The sequence below is a fragment of the Rhipicephalus microplus genome, chromosome X (assembly GCF_043290135.1).
Source record: "Rhipicephalus microplus isolate Deutch F79 chromosome X, USDA_Rmic, whole genome shotgun sequence".
Taxonomy (NCBI): domain Eukaryota; kingdom Metazoa; phylum Arthropoda; class Arachnida; order Ixodida; family Ixodidae; genus Rhipicephalus; species Rhipicephalus microplus.
In genome coordinates, this window is record NC_134710.1 from 171157271 (window position 1) to 171172851 (window position 15581).

At 42.3% G+C, this 15581-nt stretch overlaps 1 protein-coding gene across 1 annotated transcript in view; it reads right to left on the minus strand.

The window, feature by feature from the left end:
* LOC119177180 (5-oxoprolinase) overlaps positions 1-15581 on the minus strand; it is a 129757-nt gene that overhangs the window by 83744 nt on the left and 30432 nt on the right. The window contains exons 10-12 of the mRNA XM_037428582.2: positions 15077-15194; positions 7602-7744; positions 5110-5348 (exon numbers count right to left, since the gene is read on the minus strand). Coding sequence (XP_037284479.2) covers positions 5110-5348; positions 7602-7744; positions 15077-15194 — 500 coding nt within the window. The remainder of the gene's footprint in view (positions 1-5109; positions 5349-7601; positions 7745-15076; positions 15195-15581) is intronic.

Genomic DNA, 15581 nt, shown 5'->3' on the forward strand with positions numbered 1-15581 from the left:
GGAGAAACCTGACCACGGCATCCGCTGCCGCTCATGACAAGAACAAAAAATTGTGTGCATGCCTAAAATGGCTACCGAGGTAATTGTTTTATCCATAACCAAACTTGATAAAGCCGGTGAAAACCGCACGCGGTTTCAGTTTTCGATTTTCACCGGCACCCACCAGTGTTGCCGGCATTCATCCCACAGATAGAAGGAGACATAACACGGACAGAAAAATTCTGTTTTAAGAAATTATACGCACTTTCCAGAGAAACTGCTGCAAGGTTAGACACCTCACATGGTACGCTTTTTGTTGCGACACAAAACAGGAGAGCAATGAACGACGGTAGACAGTCCCTTTAATTCGGCACAAATGGCCCTGGCGATTTTCGCCGTTGCAGTTGCATCTCTCACTTCCTGTGCTTCAAACTGTTTTATTACGCATGCTAGAATGTTCTGTTGATGGTTGTCTTCCATTTGTATAGACTAGAGCACGCCTATCTCGTACCCAGGCGCCTTCAGCAGTTTACCGTCACTCCAAGAGACGCCATAATTTGTTTGCAACTGCCAAGGTGCGTCTCGCTAGTATGGAATGCAGTAGCTCTGGGAGTTTAAAATGCGATAAAGTGCCTGTTCACGCTGCGCCCGCTTATAAAGTGTCATCTGGGTACCACTGCGCTGTCATCTGATGCGATAACAACCAGCGCAAGAGGAAGATATTGCTGAGCACTGCCTGTGAAGTTCACAGCGCATCGCGGGAATCGTGCCGTGCGGTGTTTTGCGATTGCACAAATTTCCGTCTGCAACGAAAAACTCCAAGCTCCGCCACCTTAGGATTTAATCGCAATCAGCAGGAAAAACTACGAGTCTAGTGAAGTGTACAAGCAAGTATAATTATTACGTATATTCAAGCGGGACTACAACTGTTTCACTTTACAGCAGCGATTTGCGTGCAGTATGCCTGTAGTATGAGGCACAAAACTACTGCCGTACTCTTTCGCAGGTCACATGTCTATAACAGGATATGCGTATCACGACCCACGCGTGGGTGCACGCACCGCGCATGTTTAGTACAACTGTAACGGCCAACTATCGCGATGCAAAAAAATGGGAATGGCGCGAGAAGCATGACTTTCGACTCGGTCGAACTGCGACATCCCTTGACTGTCACTAGGCGAATTTACACGTGCTTTTGGCCAGCGTCACCGTAGCATCTTAAAACCTTGTTCTGGCTGGCACTTTTACAGCGCGTGTGTGTTCCGAGTGCCCGGCAGGACTGGCAATTGATACACATGCGGTGCATGAGCGCAAGTTGGAACCAGATTCTAGTGCTACGTTGACACCGGCTTATAGCACAAATTCTACCTTGTCACAGCCTGGGCATGCCTCAGTTCGGCTGTGTCGAAAGCAACGCTTTCCGCTGTTCGCGTTTTTTTTTTTTTCAATCGCAATGGTACGTACCTGATGAAGCTGCTTTTGTAGTCTGGAATGCATGTGCTGCAGACATCATTCCGGGCTGTCGAGGAAGGTCTCGTCGACGTTTCACACAAAATCAGCGTAAAATTCCAGCACAGGAACAGCGCGAAGCATGCTTACAGCCAGACTCGAGCGGTGAAGTTTTGCGTTTGATTTGCAGAGCGTCTGCTCACATGGCAGTTGAGAGTGTTGCTTCGCCGCGCTTGCAACAGACGGCGCCACGCGCTTTTCAATATTGCAGCAAGCACTGAGCTCGCTGTGTTTTGGTGTATATACATACTGTGAGTGAAGATAAATGTGTGTCCACTTTCTTGGTATACAACGAAAGGCAAAACCGAGGCCTCTGAGATAGCTCTGGCAATTGCGGAGACCAACGGCAAGAAAAACCTGATTGTGGTCTCAATTATTTTGCCTGTATGAGATACGTGTTCCCTAAATCGTTCGGCATCGGTGTCAGAGTGGAGAGTGGTCTCCATTGGCTGTCATATCAGTCACATCGTCCTCGGCATCGTAAACCACACACACCATTGACTGCATTGTGAGTGACATCGTCCATCTCATCGCTACCGTGGCGCAGATCGCACACACTGTGGAGAACCTCCACATAGGTAGGCCACGAAAAACTATCACGATTTACCTGTACGATGTACATGTTCACATTTCCTAGTTCAAGTCGGAACTTAGAGCCTTCAAAGCCCTACGTGCGTAATGGTGTGTGGTGGTGACAACTTCAGATTATTGGTGGTCGCGGCATGCGTGATGTTTATCGCTTGAGTCACCTGTCTACTGAAGCACGGTGTGCGCCGCAGTAAGAGGCTCTGTTAAGCCTCACAATCAATGTTACCACGGTTCTCCAGTCAAGGCTAATCAAAACAATACTAAGAGACCTACACTATCACACTTTCTTATGCGACCACCTGTGGAGAGCGTGAGTGATTCGTTTACCCAACACGTTTGCTATGTCCTCTCATCGCTCTCATCAACGCTCTCATCGTTCTGCTTCGCGAAAGCTGTGGAAATCGGTAAAACTAAAATCTACATATATAGCAATTCACACCGCAACAGTAGCGTCAACTGGGGTCTTTTTTTTTTCGTAGAGCGCGGAGCTGTTGCGTCTGCTCTTGTTTTTGCCAACATTCTGGCGAGTGAACCAGCAAGCATTTCATGACGGTTCGGTGACACGTACGACTAGCGGAGAGAAATTCGTAGCTCTTTGTCCAAGTGTTTAATGCGCAAATACATTTAATATTTAGCTCAATCAGTGTTTCGTACGCTGTTAGTTGCACCTCGTTGCGCAGAAAACTGTGTGAGAGAGTCAAGCTTTGCAATACTTGAAACTGCGTTGACAGGTGGCGCTGCATGTACACAAAACTCTAGAGTCTGACGTCTATAGCCTCGCACAGGGCCCGGCCAGAGAAAACCTGACGTGGCCTGCATATTCCTAAACCATTCGGCATCGGTGTCAGAGTGGAGAGTCGTCTCCATTGGCTTTGATATCAGTCATGTCGTCCTCGCCATTGGCTGCGCTGTGAGTGACATCGTGCATATCGTCGCTGTGGAGAACCTCCACATAGATAGGCCACAAAAAACTATCACAAAGCGCCGACAGTGGAAACATAAATGAGCTCGCATATGCCAGGCTGGTGATGCTGTACGGGCATGAAAACAGGCCCAGGAGGCCAAGTGCCGGCAGCAACTGCGTACCGATGATCCGGCAACCTTACAGGTCATGCAAAATCGTGAAAACCACTGTGCTACAGAAAATAACAGGCATTTTTTGAAAACCGTTCGAAGACTTTGACGGCTCAAATGGGTTTATGAGTGAGAGCGGTGACAATTGAACGCAGCAAAAAAACCACCGTCGCCGCGCCGCAGCAGTCTGCCACTTGGCGCTTTACAAGCACACAAAAGCATTTTTTTTTTTCTTGCACACCTGGATAAAAACTTTTGCCGCGGAACGTATAATACGACTACAGTTTGCCACAATACCAAACGTTGCAGCTAAATAATCGTATTTTCTGGGAACGTACTAAGCGGAACGTATTAACACAGAGCTACATGGGGGCATTTTTAATTTTCATGATTTCGAGCGTAGAAGCCGGCAAATCGTATTAGGCGGACAGGTATGAACGAGGTTCTAGATAATTAGAGCTTGCAAATTGGTTATGATACGTACAGTCTCCATGAGCTGAAATGCCACAATTCAGGGCTCATTAATGCATAAAATTTTGTTCCTACCATCTTCAGTTCATGTAACACTGGTGTAATTTTCAGCAAAACATTTACATCAGAGCTAACATTAATTTTAGTAGCCAGTTTCATGGCAACCTGACAATGGACTCGAGCAATTACACATACGAGTCGCTATAGTGAAAATTATGATGTCTCATAGTAATCTGCTAAGACTGTACTTAGTAGTGGAAAGTCCAGTCATAAAACTTCTACTATAGGAATGAATGATAACAATTCAATGCCCCATGAAGATGGCCCTAGCTTTCAAAATAAATTTACAGATAGAAGAGCTTTGAATTGGAAAGGAACGCAATCAAAGAGCAGTTGGGAAAGTGGCAACATAATGTAACATTTATCCCACTCTTTTGTGCATTATATTCAAGTAATGTTAAACAAAAATTAACCAATATCCTAAAATTATACTTGATACATTACTATACAACCTCTCGAGGCACTCAGGGACCAATTGTGCATGCTAATATTGTGCATCAAAAGCAAGAGCCCTAATGAAAATAACAATGCAGTTGACTTGCACTACATGAATATTAATTCACTTCTGACTGAAACTGCACAACAACCTTGAATAGCAGGCGTAGTATGGCCTTTCAGTAAAACCAGTTTGTAGACAAACTGTTGGTATGTTTGCTCTTGGAGTCATGCTGTCATGTCGTGAGTGCCTTCCTTTGATTGGTTTTAACAACTTTTTACACCAAGCGCAGTTTTGAAGTGGCTGGATAAGTTTCTTCAAAGCATCTTACATGTTATGCAGTTTATATTACAATGTCCGACATTCCAGTGAAAGGTTGTTTTATTGAGTTAAGTCCCCATATCATTAATGCTGCTGTCTTCTGTGCAATGGCAGTGGCTGCAACAATAAACATTGTTTAGTGAGGTGTGTGATGCATGTGAAAAGCTAGGGCTTCATTTTTAATAAGGAGCCTTTAAAAAAATATTTTAAAGGCTCTAAGGCCAGTTAAAAGCTCTTGTTTAGCCTTCATATACCTAAAACAAAAATTTCTCTAGCCCACCTAATCGAAGATGAACTTAATTTCTACAAAACCGCATCTTGATTTGTCCCATAATTCTGAAGTTGCACACAAAAAAAAGCCTCTAAGCCCAATCAGGTGACTTAAACTGTATTTCACAATGCACCTAAATAACAGTTCGCACATACATAAACTTTCTCACAGATAACACTTGAACCATCAGCCCCATTACAATACCAACATCTCCTCTAGATTTCATTGCTCGAGCTTCTGCGGCTTTTTTGGTGACACGTATAATGTACCTCCTCCATGCCTATAGCTTCAATAACATCAAATATTCAAACAATTTGACCAAGTTAAAACGGGCATTTCACAAACAGAAAAATAGGATCATAGAGGACAAGATGAAAAACCTATGGAAACAGCATCTCACCTGTGAATGAGAACTTTGGTCATGCCAAGAGCTCGGGCAATAGCACAGGCATGTTGTGCACCTGCACCTCCAAAACAAGCTAGCAAATGTGTGGAAACATCAAAGCCTTTGCCTTGTGTCAGAGCTCGAATGGGGCGACACATAGACTCATTGGCCACATTGATGAAGCCCATTGCAACTTGTTCCAATGTCATATGCTTGTTTGCACTGCCTGGCTGGCTTTTCAGAAATGAATTCACCTGCACAACAGTGACAGCCTTATAACAAAAATTCCACAACAAAACAATAAAATAAATGATGTAGGTGCTGGAGAACATTTACAAATCTACAAGCAAGCTTCGAGAGCAGGTTTAAAGACCACATAATGAAGCCCCATTATAGAGCCTGTTGTGCTACAGCATGGGCAATTGGCATGTTTCGAACTTCAGTAGTTCTGCCCATTAAAACACCCCCATCTTTAACCACTACAACAAAAAAAGGGACAATAAAAAGTATGCAAGACGCTGTGTTTTGAAATAATTTTTCTCCTTGTATTCTAGTGGCCCATGTACTACTTCATATTCATTCAGACAAAAATACCAACTAAGAAGCAGGCAAGCATCGATCAGCGTAAGCATTCTTAGCATTTGTTTTTGCTGTATATATTATTAGACAGAAATCAAATTGAAGTGATTGTTTACAACTAAGCTGTAAAAATTAAAGATGGTCCATGCATCTGTGAGCAAATTTTCATTCCTTTTAATATTTCTTTAGTTTCTGCAAAGACACTTTTGGGATATTGCAAACTTACTGCAGTTTATGGTGAAGATGAGCACCATAAAGCACAAAAGTGCAAAAATACAGGCAGGAAAAAACTAAGGAAGAAAAAAAATGTGACAAACACAAGCACTTCCACAGTTTTTGTTTACCTGTATTTCTGCACTTCTGTGCTTCGTGCTGCACATTTTCACCATGCATGTAAATCAACTCACCCGCATTACTATCTATATCCCTGTTTGACTGCTTCCTTCTTTTGTGGACAGATAGCAAAGTCAGATTGCCGTAAAATGTCGAGCAAGCCCCCCGCCTCAATGAAACATAATCTACCCCCCCCCCCCCCCAAAAAAAACGCAAAACTGCTTCCTAGGCAGTGAATGAGAGAGTAAAAATGAGGGTAGCGAATGGTGGAAGGGGGCACTTGCTCTGTGTTACTGGCATATATTGCAAATCTCTCAAAAAAAGGAGGGGAGTGCTGGCTCGCATAGAGCTTCCTAATAATACACTGAGGGAACTCTGGTGCTAGTGTCTATGGGAGCTGTAACACATGGCGCTTCAGCGAGCATGGGAATTATGATTAGTGCATGGATTTGCCTAGTTCTCGTACTTTACGTTCCATTTGGTTTCACGTGGCGCAAAGCTGTTTTGTCACGAAACAACAATCGGAAAATGTTTGGCAGTTGCACTTCAGAACCTTAATATTTCGTGCTTACCATTCCAAATCAGGCCACGAAGTTCGAAACGGTTTGTTCTGTCATTAAAACGAAACTAAAACACAGCAATAAACAAAGCCATAAGTGTGTTTGCTGCGTGCAAGCACGAAGACTAGGCAAATCCATGTACTACCCATAATTCTCATGCTCGCTGAACAATCATAGCGTCAGAGTCCTCTCTAGTTAACTTTAGAAAACTCTATGCTTGCTCGGGTGGTGACGCTTGCTCTGGATATTACGGTAGATTATAAGCGCTCATGTAACTACATTTATGCCGCGTACAAATATTTAAAAGCCACTGTCACAATAAAATAACAGAAATTAATGATATAGTAAAATAGAAAGCAAGCATTTTATGGTTACTACTTTTTGAGCATGCTAAGAGACAAGTGCAAGTGTTCACTCATAATATAATATGAAGAACCCGTTTAATGTCTTAAAACCACCACAGCACTCTGCATCTAAGGCATTTAAGCTCTTGATTCCAATTACCGGTCCCACTTAATGAATGAGAAACGCAGTGTCAGGATATATTTCCCATGGCGACACACACTCAGCAGCTGTACAACACGCAGTCAACATTTCACCCCAATAAGCAAGCATATAGAGCTTATTTCATGTACATCACAAACGACATCTGTGGCGTTAACATTTGACTGCCATAATAAAAAGCTGAAGAAAGGTTGAAGAAAATATAAAATTTGAAAATAAACAACATTTCAAATCTTCCCAACTTCTTTTTTTATCTATGCGAGCTCAGCCACCTCACTAGCATGATGCATATTCTTGAAATCGTGAGGGGCGAGCGAGAAGGTTGTGTGAACACTGTTCTTCTAGACGTGCTCTAACAAGAACACAAAAGACCAAGTTGCACGGACACCAAAGCTTTTACATTACATACATACTATGAGTACATTACTTTAGTCAGTTACATTACAGAACACTACAACTATGATAATATGGTTTGTGTAGGCCCTCCCTGTCACTTCTAAAAATCTGTTATTTCTAAAAACCACTGTTTACCTCATGTGTTAGTCTACGAAAAGCTGCTATAGCAGCTTCTTTGTCCAGTGGTTCTTTTTCTGATGGGCCAAATATCTTGGGAAAATGATCTGGTAACAGCCGGCCCAAGCACACATTAGCATCAGTCACTGTTAATGGGCCCCCTGTAAAAAAAGTTGATCTGATCAGGCTGCTACAGGATTACAACACTGGGACAATTACAAAAGCACGATGCAAGTTTAACTGAAGCAAGTTTGTAAGTCGAAAATTGATTGTCAATTATGATTTTTTAGATTTTACATTTTAAATCCATGAAATGATTACGAGAGACACTCTAGCAGAGGACTCCAAAAATTTTGGCCACCTGGAGTTCTTAACATCCACCCAAATCTAAGCACATAAGTGTCTAGCATTTCACCTCCATCATAATGTGGCCGTCATGAAGAGAATTTGATACCACAACTTGTGAGCAGGAAGTCGAAAATTTCTGAATCAGCTACATACATTTGTATTTACACCAGAATACTGAGAAACATACACTAAAATCTTTGTAACAGAAATCTTTTCGCTACTGCCAGTGCGACTACTCTACGAGCAAAGGTCGTCAGTGATGGGTGCCAGCCTACCTACCACTGCAACCAGAGTTTAAAATTTCACCACAGTGTTGCATTCTTTAAAGGCCACCTCCGGCGATTTTTCGAGGTCAGTGGATCTCAATGAAGTTCACTGTGTAAGTTGGGGGGGTGCTATTACTCCTGTAAAGTTGTTTGTTTGGACCTCGTGGCACACAAGTTTCGCGCATAGGCCGCATTTCGGGTTCACAACTACCGTGCGGTACGGAGCGTTGTACTCGCGAGGTTTGTTATCGCAACTACCATCATCATCATGGTTAAATCGGTAGTGCCGGTGGTGACGCTTGGCGGGAAGCCTGGGTGGCGATACCCGAAAAAGAAGCGGGTCTTTTGGCTGGTGGCGTTTGGCACGAACAATTGTCTCTTGCATTGGGACCCCGGTGCATGGCACCGTGGGCCGTCTGCCGGGAGCCCTTGTGGTGAGTCTGGCGTAGGCGACACCGCCTTGTTTGTCATGTTATTGAGTGTTGTGTAATATTGTGTAAGGTTATTTAGCGTGTGGATCACAATTGATGTTATAATAATTCAGCTGACAATATCGTTGTTCTAAAAGAAGTTAAATGAATGTGTGTTGTATTGGTTCGTTCTGACCGTGTCTACTGTGTCCGTTCACTCCAAGAGCATGGTCTCCTTATCGAGACCTCACAACGTTTATTTGCACATTTGCGATGTTCATGCCGAATTGCAGGCTTGAGAGTTTTGCAGATTCTTTTCAAATAAATTTTATAGCTTGCCTTGAAATTCTCACCTCGCTTGTGAGAATTAATGGCAACATTGTATGTGTGATGTTGAGTTTCGCCTGGCGGAAGTGACGAACTTATGTGCCACTGAAGCATCTGCTTGTCTGCTATGAATTGTGTGGGTTTGGCCGGCGCTTTCTTAGTTGAGTGTGCGATTTTCTTTACCCTGTTGATGAGTGTGCGATAGGTGGCAAGTGGTGTGGCGTTATGAGCCACACACGATTCGCCAGATAATCACCATAACAGTGTAAGCGTTTAGCCGATGGCCACAGATGGCATGGAAAGGTAGTGCTATCTGGCGGGCATTATGTGCAATCAGGCAGGTTCCGGCAGCATCGGGCAAATCTTTACATCACATGTAGATGCGCACTAGGTTGGGTTTCAGTTTCAGTATTGGGGTTTTAGAAAATTAAAACATTCTTTCGATTTTTTTTAGCATTTCAGTTATCGGGCATGTGAGAAGAGTGTCCAAGGAACATAAAAGCACTATTATGCTGACATGTACAAAAAACCACTGGAGTTGGCCTTTAAGTGTTTACAGCCATTCATAAAACAAAGGTACAATGTGTAGCATGGAATGCAGCAAAAAATCTGTGATACAAATGCAGCTTGACTAGCCCCTAATCCCAGCAATACAAGGCAGACAAAGCAACACCTTTTTTTTTTTTTTCAAGAAATGTGGAAAGAAAGAGGGAGAAAAATTTTGCCAACATAAGAATTAAACCTGCGTTTCCTCAATCAAGAGCCTGAAACTTATAAAACATACCACAAAAACCTGAACAAAAACTAGAGGGTATCTATCACAAGCAAGGAAAAAGAAAGAGGCAGAGGATGCAAGTTACAGGGAGACCTAGCCTTGCCCGATATGCAAGCAAATTCCCTCCCTGTTTGCCTCCTTTAAGAATACACGGAGAACATGGTCATCCTTCAAAAGCACTGCATGGGCTGGTGAGTAAGAAGGTTCACACAGCCCAATGAAACAGTTCACATGCAGGCAGCCTGTAACTTATCTTGCATATGGCACCTAGCAAGGTTGAACAGGATAAGGTGAAGCTATGGAGTTCCTGTGAATAGAGAAGAGAATGGTAGGGACAAAATGTGATTAACGATGGTGTGCATGAAGTCATCATAACAAAGCAGAGGAAGAAAAACTGCATAAAAAAATCATTGTTTCCATAGAAAGCTTCAGTTTGCTGAGCTGCAGCTGTTAAACTGGTTCCCTCGAGATGATGTCATTATACACCAAGTAATCGACTGAAAACAGCCTCTTTTCAACCAGAGCAATCGGTGGCAGCAGCAGAGAGAGATGTCACTGCATTGCAAAACAGCAACAAAGTAATCTTCGTGTTGCCTCTCACAAGTTCACTTTTTTCTGCCAAGCTTTGTCATCAGCTCAACAGTGCTACTACAGAGCTTCCTCCTCTTCCTTGCATTCTCCATATAAGGAACCTCAGGCTAAAACTAAGCACATGCAGTTTTACTTGTTTTGCTGCGCTTTGTTATTTTGATCTCATTGGCATTAGCCGTGACTGTTTCTGACCAAACGAGCCACCAGCATGAGTTAGGTTTTGAAAGACCAAGCAGCCATTAAACATAACAGGTAAAATATAATAGGTCAAATTAATGTTTATTTGTTAATGAATGCACTTATATTAACTGAAACCGGAGTAAGGTGTGCATGTGTGCCTCCTTCCAGGCACACATGCACTTGGGCAGAAGAGATGGGTAATGGAGAAAAGCCTTATAACAGAGCATGCAGTAAGTAGCACGATGTGTTATAGCAGAAAACAAATAGATTCTGGAGTGAGAGCACGTCATTTTAGCAAGCTGCTCCACGCCCATAAAAGCCATAAATGATGATAGGAACGTATGATATACAAATAGAAACCACATGCAACAACCTTAAAAAATCCAAATGAGACAAAAGTTCAGGAGGAGATGGAGGCTTGAAGAGATTAAAAGTGCAGCACAGTCGCAGCGAAAGCTGGAAAAGCAACACTTTTACAGCACGCCGTAGACGATACTGGGGCAACAATTTCAAGTATGCTTGCAAGGTACCCAGGACGACATAAATTGGTGCGGTGGCTGATGACAATGAAGAATCATGGATGAGCCCTTTGTAGTGGGTTGGAAGCATTCAACGAACCACTCATTACACACTGCACATTATGCGATGCCAAGTTACAGAATTCGCATAAAGTGACACCTGCTTGTTATTCTACTCTTCGACTATGCTATATTTCACATATTAACCTGGTTCTTTCTCGGTGTAACTCCTTGATTGATGTATGGGGTTTAACGTCCCAAAATCACCATACGATTATAAGAAATGCCGCAGTGGAGGGGTCTTAAAATTTCGACCACCTGGGTTTCTTCAATGTGCACCCAAATCTGAGCACAAGGGCCTAGAACATTTTCGCCTCCATCCAAAAATGCAGCCTCCGCAGCCGGGATACAATCCTGCGACCTGCGGGTCAGCAGCAGAGTACCTTAGCCTCTAGACCACCACGGTGGGGCATGGTATACTGCCTGTATAGGGTGTTTTTGCAACAGTCTCAAGCACCGGCATGGCTGTAGTAGAATACCGGGCTGCCACAGAGAGGACCTAGGTTGAAACCCCATTTCATTCTGAATATTTTTTTTAGTTTTTTTTTTCTTATTTCGAGCCATATCCGTAACGGACACCGGCAGCGGTGAATATGACAGCGGCGGACAACTACAGCACCCTTGTTGTGATTTCATTACAGCTTTGGCTGTGAAATCCTTGAATATGGGTTGTTGCTGGAGCCAGCAACACCCCTTGTTTCAGAATTTTTTATCTCATCTTTTCATAGAAAATGAAATACTAGGCAAATTAGTCTGTGGCAAAAAAAAAGCAGAAACTGACAAAGTGGTATTTGCGGGTAAGATGTCAGTTCTAATTGTTTACGCTGCTGTCCTGGTTTAGTTGTTTCTTTCTGCAGTAGCCATATGTTTGCAAAGTTTTCCTTTGGCTCTCTATGTAAACTATGTAAACTTTTAGAATAAACAACTCATTGCTTGGCTGATCTTATCCCGGCTGAGTCCTTTTAGATTTGACAGCATTTAGTCTATAATTATTTCCTTAGTAGGTTGGCCGAACAATTAATTTAGTATGGTGCTTGTGAGTCTCAAAACAAGACATCTTTAGTGCATTTTTGTTACATCACCTCGAACAAAAAATTCCCAATGATTAATGTGTGTGTCCTGCTTGTATCTCTTGTCCTATAATCTACACTACTGTCGCTAATGACAGTAAATGCCAGTCAACACAGGCAGCATAAATACAGAATGTTTATTATCACAAATACATCATTCATAGTGCCAAATATTTACACTATGACTGTCTACTCAAAAGCACATAATAGGGTGTTTTAAATGTTTATTACCACAAATACATCATTCATAGTGCCAAATATTTACACTATGACTGTCTACTGAAAAGCACATAATAGGGTGTTTTAAAATAGTGTACACAAAACTTCGCATTAGTATTTTGCACTACTGCGTATGCGTCACTTACCTCTTGCAGGTTACCATTAGGTGACAGAAATAGCGGGTGACTGGAACCAACGCTAACCTAGCGTACACTATTCTAAAACTCCCTTATATTGCTACGTGGCTGTCATGGTGAAGAAAGCAGCAGAAAAACTGGAAAATACAGATGCTTTATTTGGGCGAATTTACGCCCAGTGAATGAAGCCAATGTACAAGTAATAGTGGCGAGAACAGTCGTCGCCTGTCGAGCAATCTGATCATCAGCAGAACGCAATGTCTTTTATACAGGATTAATTGAACCTTGCAGCGTGTGGGGGTGCTGACACCCCCCCCCTGTAAAGTTGTCTGCGCCGCGTGCGCACGTGTCTCGCCCCAAGGCTTTGTTTCGGTGGTGACCACCGCCGGGCAATAGATGGCGTTGTGTTCGCTTTGAGTACCACTGTTGGTAGAGTGGTAGCGCCGGCGGTGGCCCCTGGCGGAAGGCAGGCCTTGGTGATGGGCGAGCGTTGAGCGAGCCTCTTCTGCGCGTGGCAGCTGCCGCGAACGGTTGTCTGTAGCGTGGGTCCCCGGTGCTCGGCACCGCGGGCTTCGCGCCGGGGTCCCACGTGGAAAGTCAGGCGTTGGCGATGCCGCCTTGGGTATGTGTTAGTGTGTTGGGTGTGTTAGTGTGTGTTTATCATGTTATTGTGTGTTTAGTGTGTCACTGCGTTATGTTGTTTGTATGGTAGCGCGTTAGTTGAAATTGATGTAACATTCGGCGGACGATATCGTCATCTAAATTAGTTAATAAATGTATGTATGTTGTGTGCTTTGTGCCAACCGCGTCTGCTGTGTCCGTTCACTCCAAGAGCGTGGCGTGGCGAGGCGCTCGTTCGCCTCGCCGAGACCCCACACTGGCGCTGGTTCACCTCGCGGAGACCCCACAAGCGTTATCTCTGGTGCTTGCGTAAGCTCTATAGTAAACTTGACTGTTCACATCCTGTGTTTAATCTTTACAGAATGATCTCAAACAATCGTGAAACTTCCTAAACATTGTGGCACGATCTGTGCTGAGCATTGTTAACAGCTTTTGCGACTGATATTCGAATACATCAGAATAAAGCAATAAACACACGTGGCAATAGTCAGCCAGAATTACATTATAATTTACAAGGGTCAAGTTAAAAGTTCGAACATAACATCAGCAATACTGTGAAATCTAGGCTTGTGAGAATAGTGAAATTTAGGTTCAAAGCCAATTTGAAGCAAATACAGATTTTGGTTGAATGATTTCGAATTGAATTTGAATAGTATATATCACATATTATAAAAAAATGGTCATATTCGTCATGACCTAACTATCATCTGCAAATGTCATTCTTTTTGGTATGAAGAAGGTGGAAGAAACTTTGTATAGTAGCAGAATTTGACTTTTGGTAAAATGCAAGTGATAACCTGTAAAATATTTTGTTTTAAAATTTACTACACTTGGAGCATGTAAGCTGGCATAACAAACTTTTAAACTAAAAAAATGATGAATCAATGTGACGGTAATAGGTTCATTTGATCTTGAAATGGAATTTCGCAGCAGTGCAGATTTTTTTTGGATAGGTGTTTTCACAGTTTATCGTAACTTCACTGCAGTGAAGTCATCTTTACAAAAAGTTGCATGCAGATTAACATACATTTGAATTAGTGCTTTCACTGCTTAGCACCCTTCCACTGCAACGAAAGCCCCTTTACAAAAGATTACATGCGAACCCATGTACATATATCTATTCATTTCGAATACTTTAAAATTTTCAACAATTTAAATTCGAATCAAAGCACATTCAAATATAGTAATATTTATTCTAATATTTGAAATGTTTAAATATTTGCACAAGCCTAGTGAAATCCCTCAGAAGCCTCTGCACACATCACAAAATGAATTTGTAACATGCAAAAGCAAAGAATTCATGCCTTTTGAATTGTATCATCAAGACATGCAATGTCTTAACCCGTGTCACCTTTTTAATGCAAAATGAACTATGCATATAGAGCATCTAAAGAGCTGTCATAAATACCTATCAATTGTTTCAGTGAGGCATTAAAAAGGCTAAAAAGGGAAGAAACAGAGACAACCTTATCTACAAGACATTCTCTGGGAACTATAGTGGTTATCAGGTTATAATGTCACTGAAACCTGAAAAAACAAAGTTGAAAATGAAATAACATGATATATATACCTCTTTTAGGGCAGGTTGGTTCATCTTGGAATAAGTAAGTACCATTACAATACTTTAAAAGCATGGCGGTGCAAGCTTAAAAACGGATAAGAACGAAAAGACAGAAAATGCGCCCTTTTTGTCTATTTTCGTTCTTCTCGGTTTTTAAGCTTGCACCTCATCTTTCAAATAACTACGCACCAACTGGCCTAACATAACGTACAGTTGACCATCACAAAAACACACCCACAAGACAGACAACACGTACACACAAGTGCTAATTAATTCAGTCATCGCTTGTGTGTCAAGGATATCTGCTTGTGTTGGTACTTTATTTTACCCACCATACTGTCAGAAAGTTGTCAGATAACCCAAATGCAGACTTTTCTTTTTATATATGAAAGGAGGATCTAAGTAGTCACCTTTTCGATAGCACATAGGTCCAGGATGCGCTCCAGCCGACTCTGGTCCCACAACAAAAAGCCCAGATCGAAAAAAGAGCATAGAGCCACCACCAGCTGCCACTGTACTAATGTCCAGCTGAGCATCAAAATGTGTGGAAACAGCAGATTCAGTCACTGAGATGATACCTACATAAAAACTTTTTACAAATGATGAGTAGAAAATGACATAGGTTTTCCTAAGCAAACAAAAAATTGCCCTAATTATGATGTTTCCCATACTTCACAGTGTGTCTTCTGATAAAAGATGCTTCACCAGGTAATGAAGCGCCATAATATTTAAACCAGTGAGACAGCAATCATTTCTGATAGATGCGGTCATTAACCTCCTACAGACCAAATCTTTTGCCTGCACAAAAACATCTGAATTGCAATTAAAGATGCTTGTATGCAAGCTCAGAACACTCAGAGTTACTAGCACATCATTTCACAATCCAAGGCGATATTTGCCGATTATGTTAAAAAA